The 15,356-nt window shown below is 39.6% G+C and overlaps 1 protein-coding gene across 2 annotated transcripts; it reads left to right on the top strand.

The window, feature by feature from the left end:
* Window positions 1-7,149: 7,149 nt before the first annotated feature.
* LOC144634751 (uncharacterized) lies at window positions 7,150-14,532 on the top strand. 2 transcript variants are annotated; one of them, XM_078493770.1, is made up of 5 exons: window positions 7,150-9,537; window positions 9,678-9,714; window positions 9,978-10,220; window positions 10,871-10,948; window positions 11,659-14,532. In XM_078493770.1, the coding sequence occupies exons 1-5, from the start codon at window positions 7,246-7,248 to the stop codon at window positions 11,850-11,852; spliced, it is 2,844 nt and encodes a 947-aa protein (XP_078349896.1). In that variant the 5' UTR covers window positions 7,150-7,245; the 3' UTR covers window positions 11,853-14,532. The 2 variants fall into 2 exon arrangements, with proteins under 2 accessions (XP_078349896.1, XP_078349895.1); XM_078493769.1 differs by having other exon boundaries at window positions 9,975-10,220.
* The last annotated feature ends 824 nt before the right edge of the window (window positions 14,533-15,356 follow it).

The raw sequence follows: 15,356 nt of genomic DNA, 5'->3' as shown, positions 1-15,356 counted from the left end.
GCTACATGTACATTTAACAAGTAAAACTCAGAGCTCAAAGTGTTTAGATTTATTAAATCCGTGCAGAATGGACTGCACTAGCTTCCATTACTGTCAGTACAGTTGTCAAGCTTCGTCCTCGGCATATGCTTGATGCACGATGTTACAATTTGAAATGTGTGCAGCAATCAATGAACAAAAATTAAAATGAGCGTCAACATTATTTTATCATTATCTCTTGTTGTGAAAATCGAATTATTTAATAAGTACATGATGATAAAACATCACATTTCTTTTGAAAAAAGCAATAGTTAATGCTTGGAATTGTGACAGTTTCTAACGTAAACATGAAATTGCAAGGCTTTGCAAACATGAAGTCACATTTCTTTCCATGTCTTATTTTGGTAACGGATATTTCAATGCCACTTAAAATGTCACCTGATTTTGTTGTGAAAGTAATATGACATGTCCACTTTGATTCAGAATCAGACGTTAATAAGTCAAACTGAAAACCCATTTATATTCAGTATCCTTTTTAATTATAATATCTTTTTTAATTAGGAGGAAATGTTCCAGTTTTGGTTTAACACATTCTTTGTTTATCATGCTGCCACCAACATCTGTGAAAATGAGCAAACACTTCAAGTTTTTGAGCTTGATCAGATACATTATTTTGATATTGGAAAGGAAAACCTTGACAAGGCATACAAAGATACAAAGGGAAATGTTTACCCTTCAAATTTTAAGGTGAGATTTTGGACGCATTTACGCAGATGGAGATATTCTACTTTTTAAAATAACAGAAGGACTATAATGATAGCAGTAAGATTGGCTTACCGCAGTGTAATCATAAACGTTTTCAAAATTGCGATTCTCTTGGTGTTCTCAAACAAGGAAACTTTTCCCATTTGGGGAATTGCATTTTGTACTCAAGCAAACATTTCTTTGGCTCGGAATATCAATATTGCTATCGTGGAGGTGGGAGGGGGGGGGGGGATACGCCATTCTGCCAAGCTATTGTGTTTATGTCTCTAGGGTTTTGACCAGGATTGCAGTGCAGCTAAATATTGTAAGATATAGAAGGATTTAAAACTAATGTTATTTAAAGTGGTTCAACCCTCGAGAAAGGTAATTGCAATGATTGAAAAAATATACCCGATGACACTTAGTTTTGCATTCACCTCATTAAAAAAAAGTCAACGAGTGTGCTTTGAGTACCTCCACTTCGAGGGTTCTCGAGACACTCTCAAAAATTGCATTTTTCTTCAAAAAACATATCCTCAGTCCATTGGAAAAATAAACCTTTTTTTCCTAACATCGCCTCCTTCTTTCCCCCTTACATGCAGTTTGGTTCTTTTATTCATCATTGTTCACTATTTACATAATAATTAGGTGTAACTAGAAATCAATGTTGTGTTTTCCCTTTAAGTCTTTGTAGACTTTAATTATAATAGAAGTAGGGATTATGTTCTTTGTACACTGGGACAGACCTTTCAAGTACACCAAGTTTTCTGTATTATGCCGTAGAATTTTATTGTTACTTTTTGGTTGAAACCATTTCTTGATAAACTTGATCACAGATTAGTGTCCTAGTAAGTCTGGCGACAGCAGAAGGGCACCGCCAACATCGTCACAACAGGTTTGAGAAAAATACACGTTTAGCAAAAATAGTTGCCCGAAAAAAGAAACATCAGTTCGTCCTGTCTTCTTTTTGTTCTTGTTCTTCTTGTTCTTGTACTTGTTGTTGCTGTTGTTGTTGTTGTTGTTGTTGTTCTTCTTCTTCTTCTTCTCCTCCTCCTCCAATCAGGCCACAGGATTACATGTAATTAGGTCCATGAATGCCAGAGTATACGTACTATGAATATGCACTCTAGAAGGCATTCACTCCAATGCTGTACATGGTTTTGGACTCTACATGGATGAAATGTTTGTAGGTTTGGAACATTTTGTACAGTCTTTGAGAGTTGATTGTGAATACATGTACACCACTACACCTTTTTGCTTCTGTATCCCTAGTTTTAGAGTACCCTACTAGAATATTGATACTTCAGCTAATATGCAAATAATTGCTTTTTTGTACAGAAATAAGCTGACTAATGAGGTAGAGGAGAGAGGTAAGATAAAGCCTTTCTGTGGATTTATATTAAAGGGATTTTTATCAAGTACTGTTCTAACAAACCATGTTGTTACCAGGGTAATAGCATAAAGCTACAGCATTGTAGATAGCGTAATGAAAGTAGTTCTTGTATTATAATTAGTGTAAGTAGTTGTATTGTAAGCTTTTGTATTCTTGCTCAAATAAAAAAAAGCAAAAGTAATCCTTATCAGTGAGGGGTTTTTAAAACATTTCACAATAAATCCTAACGGTAAAAACTACCGACGTTTCCATCACGCTTCGGTCATTGTCAAGCTAAATGTTGAGAAATATTTTGCAAAGATAAAGATAGTGAAAATATATATGTAAAAAAAATTTGTTCAGAACAATGGAAAGCATGCAAAACTATAACTATATAAAAAAACTAATCATTAAAAATTATATTAAAACTTCCGCATGAATATTAATTACGTCGGACTGTACATTGAGACTTGGTCTCAGTTTGTGAATAAAAAAAAATTTCATGCATAAGACAGTCAAACTTGTTTTCGCTTTTCTATAAAATTGAAATCAGTTTGTTGAGATTCTTTGGGGCCAGAGAATGTTCTGCGCGAAAATGCTTTCTAATAGATGACGATGTGTTCTCGTGTTCAATGACACGTTTGTGCAAGTGCCGGTGTTTAAATTCAACATAACCTGCATCACACAGGTCACATTTGAAATGATACACAAGGGACTGTTGGTTTACTCCTGGCGGCTTGACTTCACGTAATTTAAGGTCTCCCTCAATCTTGTGGCTGACGAAAACAGGTTGGATGGTGGTGTTTATTTTCTGACTGAGGTCTTTCAGTTGTTAAGTGTCGTATTTAAGAAGTGTTTTTTGTCATGGATGTGAATATTGTTCATCTTGGTGTAAGATAGGAATGAACGTTTGTTCGTTTATCTCATGATAGAAACGCTTTGAGATGTTGATCTTCATCAGGCGATGAGGTCGATTGTTTGCGCGTCGCTATTTATGCACGTTGGTTCGCTGCTATTGGTGCATTTCGATCCTCATTATTATTCCGACTTACAAATGATAATCCCTCAGAGGTCCGCTTTGTAGTCGAACGGCTGTAATGTTTTCCGATCGTAGGTATCCATGCATCAGGAATTTCAATTCCGCTGTCTCTGTTGATGTTATTAGGATGAAGTCTTATTTGAATAGCCTCTTTCACCCTGCGTGTGTATCGGTGAGGGTCACGATCTGTTTCCCTATACTGTATATACTTTCCGCATTCACATGAAATTTTGTGAACAACACCCTCTTGTTTGTCTAGTTCTAAGGCGTCTTTTGGTCGCACTAAGTGAGATCAAAGAGTCAAATATAAAAACGGTGCGAACGCCTTGTTGTTGTAGGCAGCGGCGAAGAACCTCTGATACACGTTTAATGCAGGGTAAAACCGCAGTAGATTTAAATATCCTGCGTGGGTTCATTGTTGGCTGTTGGTCTTGTTTTCCTAGTGAGTTTTCGTATGAACGAAGAAAGATATCCGTTAGAAACAAGTACTGACAATATATGTTTCTTTTCTTTAGAGATAACTGATGGTTTTGTTATGAGGTGTTTGGCTCGGTCATATAGACACTTAACAATACGACACTTCACTGCCTGAGGATGGTGTGAGTCACAGGCTAAGTATTGATCAGTGGAGTGTGGGCTCTCCGTACAAACTGGTAGTAAGAAGCTTAAGGCCGTTTGAGTCTCTTAATACTGATGTGTCGAGAAAGGAAATGCCGTTATCTTTGTCGGTTTTCAAGGTAAAATGAACAGTGGGCTGTTGGTTATTGAGATGTTGCAAAAAGCCGTCGTCGTTTATAGATCGCAGTCTTGCTATCGCACGCTCCAAAAAGGCTTCCATGAAGATGTTGGCTTAATCCGTGGAGACAGGGCTCCCCATAGAGGCTCCGTCCTTTTTTTTTCGACTTTTTTGCTTGTTTACAAGCAAAATGAAGGAGAATAGCAGTTATGTGGGGGAAAATGTGGAACCACATTCTTGTTAACTCTCAAGGGACTGTTTTAATTTCTCAAGGGAATATTTTAATTTCTCAAGGGATTACTTTCCGCTGTGGCCTGTGGGTGATCACTTGCGATCTCGTGGAAAAAAACGTGACTTGTCACATTTACAAACGTTATATAACAATTTTAAAAGTGACATGTCAGCTTTCTTATCCCAACGCACGTGTGTCTAAAAGGCGATCTATAAAAAGCGTCGCACAAACAATGGATTGCGTAACTAACGCTAAAACACGAATAAATAATCACTAGCACTTACATCGTTTAAAAATTACGAACGTCAAAAATAAACCATACCAAAAAACTCGCTCTTTTCAAAGATATTATTGAAGTTAAAACAAATGCAAGAGATGGGGGCTTCTTTTAGCTTAGGAGCGGTTAAAAATCAGGCCAAATTTGGTCGCTACAAGCGCCATTCTATTTCGTCATCAGCCTAGGTCGTTAGGGACGTGACCTCGCGTTGACAGCAATGTTGCATGAATCGGCTTTACAACATGCGATCGTATCTACGTAGTTCGAGTGGAATTTCAGTCAAAGACAGCAAAATTATTTCGTATTTCATCTTCAAATATAATTCGAAAGCATTCACTGTATATATGGCTTTTGTTTAATCCTTCTTAAGCCCACGAAGAAGCTGTCTTGATATCCGACCCTCGCAGAGCCCAGACAAAACGCAGCTTGAGTGTATCGATTTGTTTACGCCGCAATTATATGCGCAATGTTTTCTCCGACAGTAGTCGGAAATAGCCGTATTTTTTTCGTGCTTTTTCGTGGAGCAATCGCAACGATACGGCCTTGAACACATTGAACAGCGGTCTGCCTATAAAAATTCAAATATGGCGTCGCAAAAACAAAGCGTCGAACGCATATTTTGCTGTTTCATTTGCTAATTTCGCTGCCGTAATCGACTGCCTCGAAAGGTCGTTGCAATTTTAAAGTATAGATTTGTCAGATCTCGGTGAAATTTGCACTGTTTATTTGTGTAATGTTGAGGAATATGTGTATAAATACCCGGCGCTGACAAGCCATTTTTGACAAAATTATATGGCTGCATTTCCTCCGCGAAGATAGGAAATTGTTAAACTAAACTACAAAGCAACTGTAATGATAAGTTCGAAGAACAATGCACAGGATAAACCTTCGACTCATACTTCATGCAAAAAAGTCGGTATCTCGAAGAGACTTTGATTCGTAAATTGATCCATTAATCAGTACTGGAAATACGTGGATCGTAGAACCAAGTTTAAAAGGTCGGCAATTTGTGTAGGTATTAGGTTTGTGCGGTCGGCAAGACAATGATCGTTTTCTAGTTTGCGAAGTGCGGCCTTTACGGCATCTTTGATTGGCACGTTCGTAAATAAAGATTCTACTTCAAAAGATACATGATACCTTTTTTATACCTTCATGGTTGATGGTATTCATGAAATGATCATGAGTAGAGTTGGCAACTGTGTACTCTAATTTGCCTGTCAATGGGGACAGGATGTCAGCTAAATGAGCCGACAAGTCATAAGCAAAGGTGTTTATATATGATACAATAGGTCTCAATGGTACATTTGGTTTTTGTATCTTAGGCTGACCGTAGATCCTAGGTGGCTGCTTGTGCTTGGGCCTGATCTTGTTGTACACAGTTTCTGATAGATGCCCACTTCGTATTAAGCTAAGAAGCTTCGCAGTGAGTTAACTGCTGAGTCGATCCATGGGGTCTTGTTATGAGGTGTTTGGCTCGGTCATATAGACACTTACCAATAATACACTTAAATGCCTGAGGATTGTGAGAGTCACAGGCTAAGTATTGATCAGTGTGTGTTGGCTTTCTGTACACACTGGTAGTAAGAAGGCCGTTTGAGTCCCTTATAACGGATGTATCGAGAAAGGAAATGTTGTAATCTTTCTCGGTTTCCACGGTAAAATGAATAGTGGGCTGTTGAATATTGAGATGTTGCAAAAAGCCGTCGTCGTTTATAGATCGCAGTCTTGCTATCGCACGCTCCAAAACGTCTTCCGTGAAGATGTTGGCTATAACCGTGGAGTAAAGGCTCCCCATAGAGGCTCCGTCCTTTTTTTTCGTAAATTGATCCATTAGTAAGTACTGGAATAGACTGACTGAATGAATGAATGAATGAATGAATAACTTTATTACCGTGTCTAAAATGTTTAGCTGAGGGGAAAAGTCCCCTCTGTCCACATCTCTCTATTTTTCAACGCAAAAAAGCGAGAGAATCGGCAAGCGAAGTGAGCGTGAGAGCGATCGAAAAAATAGAAGGCTGTGAACAGTCTAGTACTGGAAATACGTGGATCGTAGAACAAAGTTTAAAAGGTCGGCGATTTATGTAGGTGTTATAAGGTTCGTGCGGTCGGCAAGACAATGATCGTTTTCTAGTTTGCAAAGTGCAGCCTTTACGGCATCTTCGATTGGCACGTTCGTAAATAAAGATTCTACTTCAAAAGATACCATGATACCTTTTCTTTTATACTTTCATGGTTGATGGAATTCACAAAATGAGAAGAGTTGGTAACTGTGTACTCTGATTTGCTTGTCAATGGGGACAGGATGTCAGGATGAGCCGACAAGTCATAAGCAAAGGTGTTTATATATGATACAATAGGTCTCAATGGTACATTTGGTTTGTGTATCTTAGGCTGACCGTAGATCCTAGGTGGCTGCTTGTGCTTGGGCCTGATCTTGTTGTAGACAGTTTCTGATAGATGCCCACTTCGTTTTAAGCTAAGAAGTTTCTCAGTGAGTTTACTGCTGAGTCGATCTGTGGGGTCTTTATTAAGGAGTTGATATGGACCCGTTACAATTAGTGTTTTTTATTCAAAAACTGAGACCAAGTCATAATGTACAGACCGACTCTGTTGGTTTTACGCGCCGGCACTTGCACCAACGCGTCGATAAACACAAGAACGTGTCATCATCTGTTGGAAAGCATTTTCGCGCGGATAATTCTCTGACCCACAAGGATATATCAACAACAACTTTTCAGAGTCACATACCTCATTTTATATTTGTACTGTAGTTCCTCCAGAGATTCTTGCACGAGGAGACTTGGCTTTGGAAGCCTACAACAAGGCCCTAAATGAAGGCAGGACTTTTGTCAAGAGGGTGCCGATCATGATAGTTGGACAGAATCATTCAGGAAAGACCAGCTTGAAAAAATCCCTCAAGGGGGAACGTTTCAATCCTAATGAAGATAGCACTGTAGGGATTGCTGTCGATCCATCGCATTTCAAAGTTTCAACTGAGATTTGGAAGGCAGGGGAGGAGAATCCAGCAACAGATTCTGATATAACCATGTCTTATGAGCACCATGCAGCGCGATTGGTCTTTGAGTCATTGAGAGAGGAAATAAGTGCTCCTAAGAAAAAGGAAGTGGAATCTGTCCAGTTAGAAGACAATCCTTCATCAAGTGTAAACAGTGGTTTTACTTTGGAACCTTCACCTGTTCCTGGTGCAAGCAGCCTTGATGCCGCTGAATTCTCTGGTGACTTGAAAGATTCAGATTCCAGTGAGATGTCAGCAGATTCAGAAACTATTCAGACGTCCAGTAGTCAAGAACCTAACGACAAACTCGTTGCTAAGGCATTAACTTGTGGGAAATCTGATCTCACAGAGTTTCAGAAAGACGACACTCCTCTTGCCGTACCTGAAATGCCGGAAGAGATAGCTACATTGATAGAAAGATTGCTCAAAGAAGTTGACATTGTGTCAGACGACAAGGAAGACATCTATTCAGTCTTGTGGGATTTTGCTGGACAATCAGTTTACTATGCAACCCACCCACTTTTTCTGACTTGCAGAGCGATTTACCTTTTGGTGTATGACCTCAGCCAGAACCCAAATGAAAGAGCCACACCTATTGTGAAGCAAGGAATGTTCAAAAAATTTGAAGACAGCTTTGGCCCGAAAACAAATTTGGATTACCTAGATTTTTGGATGACTTCCGTTGCTTCCCTGGCCAGTGAAGATGGAAACCGTCAAGTAACTTCTCATTCTGGGGCGTTGCCAGAGAAACTTCCCCCTGTGTTCTTGGTGTGCACTCATGCTGATAAACCTCATAATGGTGGTGAACCCAGTGCATTAGCCAAGGAGTTATTTGGCTCCCTACAGACCAAGCCATACAGAACCCACTTGTATGAAGATGTCTTTGCCGTGGATAACACTAAGTCAGGCCTTGAATCTGAGTGTCCAGAAGTCACACGTTTGCGAAAGGAAGTGCTTGCTGTTGCTAAGGAGCTACCACAGATGAAGGAACCCATTCCAGTCAAGTGGCTAAACTACGAGAAGGCACTTCAAATGATGAGGGAAGAAGGCCTCAAATGGATTACGCTTGAGAGTGCAAAACAAATTGCGTCTGAAGTATGCAGTGTTGTCGAGGAAAAACAGTTCCAGACGTTGCTGAACTTTTTACATGACCAAAGAATTTTGATTCATTTTGATGACACGCCAGAGTTGAGTAAAATGGTGGTCTTGGATCCCCAGTGGTTGATTGATGTATTCAAGAAGGTGATCACTGTTCAGCCCTATTGCCATGAAGAGAAGGAATTTAAAGAACTATGGTTTAAGCTTGAGACAACAGGAATCCTGGAAAAAAAACTATTGGAACATGTTTGGGGCCCTTTGTTTGACCACAAGGAAACCTCAGAGAGCCTTATTGCAATCATGGAGAAATTTAGCTTGCTTTGTCCATGGCCTACATCAGATGATCCATGTGGCAAACAGTACCTGGTGCCATCCATGTTGATATCGCACCCGCCAGAAGCGATCATCAAGCTGGTTGCATCTGCACAAATTCCCTCTCTCTTTGTCAAATTTAAATCTGGTCAAGTTCCTCCTGGCTTGTTTCCCCGACTGGTACTGCAGTTTTTTCAGTGGGGTAAAGAAGAAGTGTGGAGCCCAGTGAACCCTCAGCTGTACCTCAATTTTGCTAGATTCTTCACCACTGGAGATGGTAATTGCTCTGTAATTCTTCTGTGCCATTTCTCGTCCATTGAAGTAGTTTTCCACAGAGGAAACGTGCGTCTTGAGTTAGCAGACAACTTCCAGTCAAAGATGAACGTATCTGTAGATGCGTCGAGCCATGACACCTTTGATGTGACATGTGCTCGTGCTGTTTGCAGGCAGATGGGATTGATGCTTGAGTGTATGCGCAAGGAGTTCTGTTGGCTAAAGAATATGAGTTATGACCTGAGTGTCATCTGCCCGGTCTGTTGCCAAGGATGTTCAGTTAACTACTGTCGCACCCATCACACACAGGGTTGCAAGCAAGAGGAATGCCTGCACTTCTGGTCAGAGTCCATGTTACGTGGTGGCGAGGATGTCATGTGTACCAAGTCTGCTGCTGCCCAGAACAACAAAGTTCAAGTGAAGAAGTTTGTACCATGGTTTGCATCCCTTGGTGAACAGGTATGTAAAGCAAAACTAATAAACCCAAAATTGCAAGCTTCTGAACATGAGCTTAGCTGGTGATTGTTACTGTTTTATGAACCAGTGCTGCAAAAAATTACACTTAAAAGTAACTCTTCTTTTCTGTTTGTATACCACAGCTAGCAATTGATGGACGGCATTTGTCTTCTGAGCAAGGTACGTTGTTATATTGTGCCAAGCTGTACCATGGTAACAATTACTATGCAGAAATGTGCTATTTTTTGTATCACTTGTATCTAAAATTAATAACACTCTGTGGTGCAGTGTAAGCTGAAAATTAACATAAAAGTGTGACAATTCAGTTAGAGGACTTAGACTGTTAATAGTCACCCCTTGCTCCTGAAAACCTCACCAGCAATACCATAACTGTTTTTAACTAAGTGAGTTGTAAAAATAAAAAGTATTATTCTTTCAAGTAGGAAGTGAAGAAAAACTGCTAGCTCTTCCCGGCAAGGTTTCGGAATCACTATTGACACAGTCATGTGATCCCGGTGAAGTTGTACATCATCTCAAAGAGTGTCTGCAGCTGGACCAAGACTCCCTGAACCATCCAGAGCCTGGAACCAAAAGATGGATCCGTTGCCTGACAAGAAAAGCTAAATATTCAAACAGACTTGACGTGGTTCAACACTTGAGGGAAATTACACCTGCTGGAACTACTGGTGAGTCTCACGTTGTCAGAGCAGAATATTTCGAATGGTTTGTACCCTTGTAGCTTACCTTACACGTAACAGCAACTTGTTTAGAAATTGGCATTGACGCGTCGCACTGTAGCACAATAGGATGTGAAGCTGCAAAATGTCCCTGTTGAATTTTGTTATGCTTATACACGTTATAAGTTTGTCCATTTATATGCCCAATCGTGTTTCAACACTTTAAGGAAAGAACTATGTAACATGCATGCCTGTCGACCTTGTCCACATTTTTAAAAAAGCCATAGTTACTGGAACCAACCATTTTAGTAATGTGATAGCTACCTGTTAAAATTAAAGTTCAAGAAGGGAATTTGTGAAAGGATGTGGCCTCAGGTAGTGACAGGATGTTGTTCATCTGTTTACAGTTGTTCTTTACTTCCTATAGTCTTGCCCTCCGTAATTGTTTCATGTATCGCCATTCTCTTATGTTCAATACGTTGCATAATGAAATTATGTCTTGAGTGACGCTTTCATGAAATGTCTGCCAAATGTATCAAAACTTAATTGTAACTGATGTCAGGCCGTCTTGTTTTTGTTCACTGTTAGCCTGTCTCTATCTTTTGTGCTAGACCAACTTATTTAGTTCCTCTCTAACTACACCTTTAATTTTACTCTAGGGCCCCTGTTGCATGAACACCTTGATGTTCGAAATATCCCAGTGTCCCAGAGAAGAGAACTTACAATTGACTTGAGTAGTAAGTACATGTAATGTTCATAGTTTACAACTTTTCTTAATAACGATCCACCTACATCTTTATATTTTTATATTAACACTGGTTAGAGAAAATAGCCATAGTTGAGAAAAAGGTAAAAATATGTTTGGAATTTCACGTGCCAGAAAGTCACACGCGGTTATTACTCGTACCGGCTATGGCAACGACTCAAGGTTTGATCGCTGTTTTTCTCCGTGTTTTCGCGTACCTTTTGTGTATGAACGCGTTAGATCTGGGCACGACGTGATGCACGTATGCACTGCGAGAAAACAGAGAAAATAACAAATACCTCAAATCGTCTGATATTTTGACAAAAAAGACTTCATACATACTGCTCCAGGGTTTCATTATCATTTCTGTAGGATCTTGTGACCCTTGTGGATCTCGTGAATCATGAACACCAAAATATATGCACAAAATTACGATTTCTGCACTTTTGTAGCGAGCGTTGTGACGTTCACTACTCAAATTTGGGGTGATGAATAGATTTGAAAATGAATTGAATATTAACATGAAAGTGAATACTACTCATTTTACTCATTTTATCAGACCTTTTAATAAGAATCCCTGATTAAACTTCAACTGTAGAAAAGATCACTCACAAGAGAATATAAAACTACCTCTCGTCTCTCAAAAAGCTTCACGATATTTTCTTGGAAAGCTTACCACAAGATTTTCTGTTGTTCCCATAGGCGGACACGAATGGAAGGTGGTTGCTGAGAAACTGGGCTTGACTCAGCGAGAGATCCGTTTCCTTGACAACAGAACTCTTAACCCATGTGACGCTGCCCTGGCTTTCATTGCTAATCAAAGGCCCACAAGTGTTGGTGGTCTATATGATGTGTTAAACGAATGTGGCATGCCCATGATAGCTGACCTTTTGTAAAAAGGTCTTTACAAGCGCGTATCATTAAATTGAGGACATAGATTTTTTTAAAGGAGTTGTGTCACCGTACAATTATTTTTGATGTACAAAGATACCATTAAAATTAAAAGGACAAACCTCTAAATAAAAGTTGACTAAAGAAAGAAAAAACACCAAAAAAGTGATGATAAGACAAAAACGAACAAGGGCTGTCATGACTGATTACAGATAAAACATTTCGGCTAAGTTTTTCGAGGTGCGCCAACCGCGACATTGCTCCTTTAACTAAAGTAGAAAATTATATGGTTTTGTATGTAACTTAATATCAACAACTAACCGATTTGAGAATGCTCACAACGGTTTCAGCACTTTCCAGCTCTTATACTTTGTTGGCTTAGTACTAAAAATCTTACCGGTTGCTGCTTCAATGATGATATAAAAGAAATGTCCAATCATTGCTGAACAAGTTGTGGTTATTTTCGTAACACACAGTTCTCAACAATTTAAGGTGGCACTGAAACCGCGCCAAATAATTTGCAAAAAGTTGTATATGCTGATCTTTACTCAAATAAAATGGGGATCACCGAGCTCGGTTTTGAGTTATAAGCACTTAAAGCTAAAATTTAGAGTGTTTTAACAGGTTATACTGTTGCTATGGTAGCCAGTGATGTCATGAAAATAACCACAACTCGTTCAGCAATGATTGAACATTTGTTTCATATTATTATTGTATTAGCAATTGATAAAAGTTTGCAGTAGAGATGGACTGGAGATCAACCATGAAGCTATTTACTCTTTTAGCTAATACTACAAGATATGCATGGAGATCAGTAAGACGAATTTTTATATAAATTTATCCTGATTGCTCAAAGACATTCTATTCGCCAGATACATTGCTATCTAGTGAACAGGCAAAGGTAATGGTGAAGTCTTTGTTTTCGGCGCAAGATAGTCCATTACAGGGTTACTCCATGCATTGCATTTGCTGGTACCCATTTATACACCTGGCAGGAGAGAGCTACCATGACAATAAAGTGTCTCTTCCAAAAAACCAATGCAATGACCCGAACCAGGAGTTCTAATCTATAACCAATATATCTATAAACAAAACAAACTGCAACTGTCCACTGGATGGTGATTAGTTTTTATGGTGAATAGGGCTTTAGTAGTACCGTACAAATGTATTAGAGCAATGGTCAAAACTATTGTACTCAGACAGGACCCACCACTGTGCAAAATGACAGGTGGTTGATCTCTTCATGTACCCCCCCCCCCCTTTCCCCACCTTAAAAGATGGTGTGTTGTTTGTATAGCCTCCACTCTATCAGGAGAAGAAAATAAGAAAAAGGTACAAACCTCCCAATTCCAATTCTCCAGCAATGCAAGCTTTATGCACACCTAATATAAAGTCTCAACTTGAATTTTGAGGCCAAAAAATTTGTCCATTTGGCTAATCAGACTGGCGGTATCTTGCATAGCTCCCCGACCCCTACACAAGGTGGGTCCTCGTCGAGTACACTTGTTATGACCACTTCCCTAAATTGTTGATATTAATGATTTCGAGTCAGTTTAATTTTCAAACTCTTTACGGTTAATTAGTTATAGGGATATTCAAGTCAATATAAAATACAATTCAAAGAGTACAAACGGAAAACGAACAAATTTGAAAGTATTAGCAGAACGACCAAAGTACCGTATTTTCTCAATTAAAGCCAGGTCCTGAATCAACGTCGGGTTTCCAAGGTGGAGTTATAAATAAGCCCCTCGAGCATTTATTCGAGGTGTAGTAAGTTGTAGGTACAATGGAAAGATATATGTCTGTTAAAGATAAAGACTAAAACCCATTGCTTAATTAATACCGGGCAAGAATTAACTGCAGAGTCAAATAAACGCCGGGTCCACCAGGTCAAGTTTTGAAATAAACGGCGGGGGCGTTTAATTGACAAAAAACGGTGAGTTCTGCTTTTAGAATTTGACGCTGCCTATAGGTGTATGCTTAAAGTTTTTAAAAGAAGTATCAATAAAGTGATATAAGATACATTTAGCTCGCACAGCGAAGTCGACTTCTTACAAAGATAGTTTCACATCTACAGTTATTCTTTATTGGTTTAATTTTCTCAAACCGCGTAGCCGGCTACGTAGAATATAGTCCGGCTCCCTACCTACTAGGCCAAGCTGCCCCCTAATGATATTCATTTATTCACTTTCATATCTTCGTCTGGGTATATTACAAACTCACATTACAGAAGGTTGGAAGACGTTGCTGGGTAGCCTTATACTTCACCAATAGGAGTGAAGATGATGAAACGAAACAAACATTATGAATCCAAAAAGTGGCCAGCTCCCAGTTGGCTTGATAGCTCAGCTGGTAGAGCACTGCACCGGTAGTGGGGAGGTTATGGGTTTGAATCCAACCGGGGTTGAGTTCTTCTTCAACTCAGGCTAAACCTGGGATGCCATCCTAACGAACCGCTGTTTGCGTTTTTTTGTGCTCGTGACGCAGCAATGTAACGTCCCCGAACATTCAGTTGTGCCAGCTCCCTCCTTGTAAGTGACGGGGATGATCGAAGGATTTTTTTGGGTTTGTAATTTTCGATTCGGGGATTTTTTTGGGTGACTTGATTAAAATAGGGGTTTTTTGGGGTATTAAAAACGAACTAAAGTGCCTTGACGGGGCCTTGGCGTATTTATGGTATGATGAATAAACACACAACAGCGTTCAATTTTTTTATGACTTTTTTGTGTTATATTATTGCCCCTCAGGTAAATTAAGGGGTAATTTGACAAGGGATTTTTTGGGGGGTTATTTTTGGTCCAGGAATTTTTTTGGGTAATGTCGGAAGACTAAGGGATTTTTTTGGGTCCTGAGTTTTGCCTCCATTCGATCATCCCCGTCATTTACAGGCCGGAGTACCCCCCCTGGGTGCCAGCTCGCAGGCTACTACTCATTCTGCGAGCGTAAGTCGAGTTACGATTGGTCATTAGGCCATCTTCAAAAATACCATAATACTCTGTTATCCCTCCAAATTTTTGCATAAGCATTGTTTTCAATTTCTCTTGGGACAGCAAGAGAAATTGAAAATAATGCTTATGTAAAATTTTGAAGGAACAACAAAGAGTATTATGGTATTTTTGAAAATGGCCTATTGCACAGGGCACAGAGGAGTCAAGTTTGTCCGCAATACAAAATCTCTACCGTGCAAAACGACCTTCAAAGCGATCGTGTATTAAAGCGTACGTGATACAGCCCCGTCATGCGATACTTAATTGCAGATCGTCTGGTGATATCGTATTCTGACAATGGTCGCCTGGGGTGAAAAAATCGTCGCCCGAAGGGCGACGATTGTTTTCGGAAAGCGAAGCTTTCCGACGAGGCTGGTCTCTCTAGAACGCCCACAAACATTGCTGTCTGCGGATGTCGCATGAGGGTACGAATACGATATCACCAGACCAGACGATCTGTAAACATTAAGTATCGCATGACGGCGTTGTAGCGCGTACGGCTTACAAGATCGCTTTGAAAAG

Source organism: Oculina patagonica, chromosome 13 (assembly GCF_052425735.1).
Source record: "Oculina patagonica isolate OP01 chromosome 13, crgOcupat, whole genome shotgun sequence".
Taxonomy (NCBI): Eukaryota; Metazoa; Cnidaria; class Anthozoa; order Scleractinia; family Oculinidae; genus Oculina; species Oculina patagonica.
This window is presented reverse-complemented; position numbering and strand designations above follow the sequence as displayed.

Coding starts and splice junctions, on each gene's coding strand:
- LOC144634751 (XM_078493769.1), top strand. CDS start 7,246: ATGATAGTTGGACAGAATCATTCAGGAAAGACCAGCTTGAAAAAATCC. Junction 9,538..9,677: donor TTGCATCCCTTGGTGAACAG/GTATGTAAAGCA, acceptor TGTATACCACAG/CTAGCAATTGATGGACGGCA. Junction 9,715..9,974: donor GCATTTGTCTTCTGAGCAAG/GTACGTTGTTAT, acceptor TATTCTTTCAAG/TAGGAAGTGAAGAAAAACTG.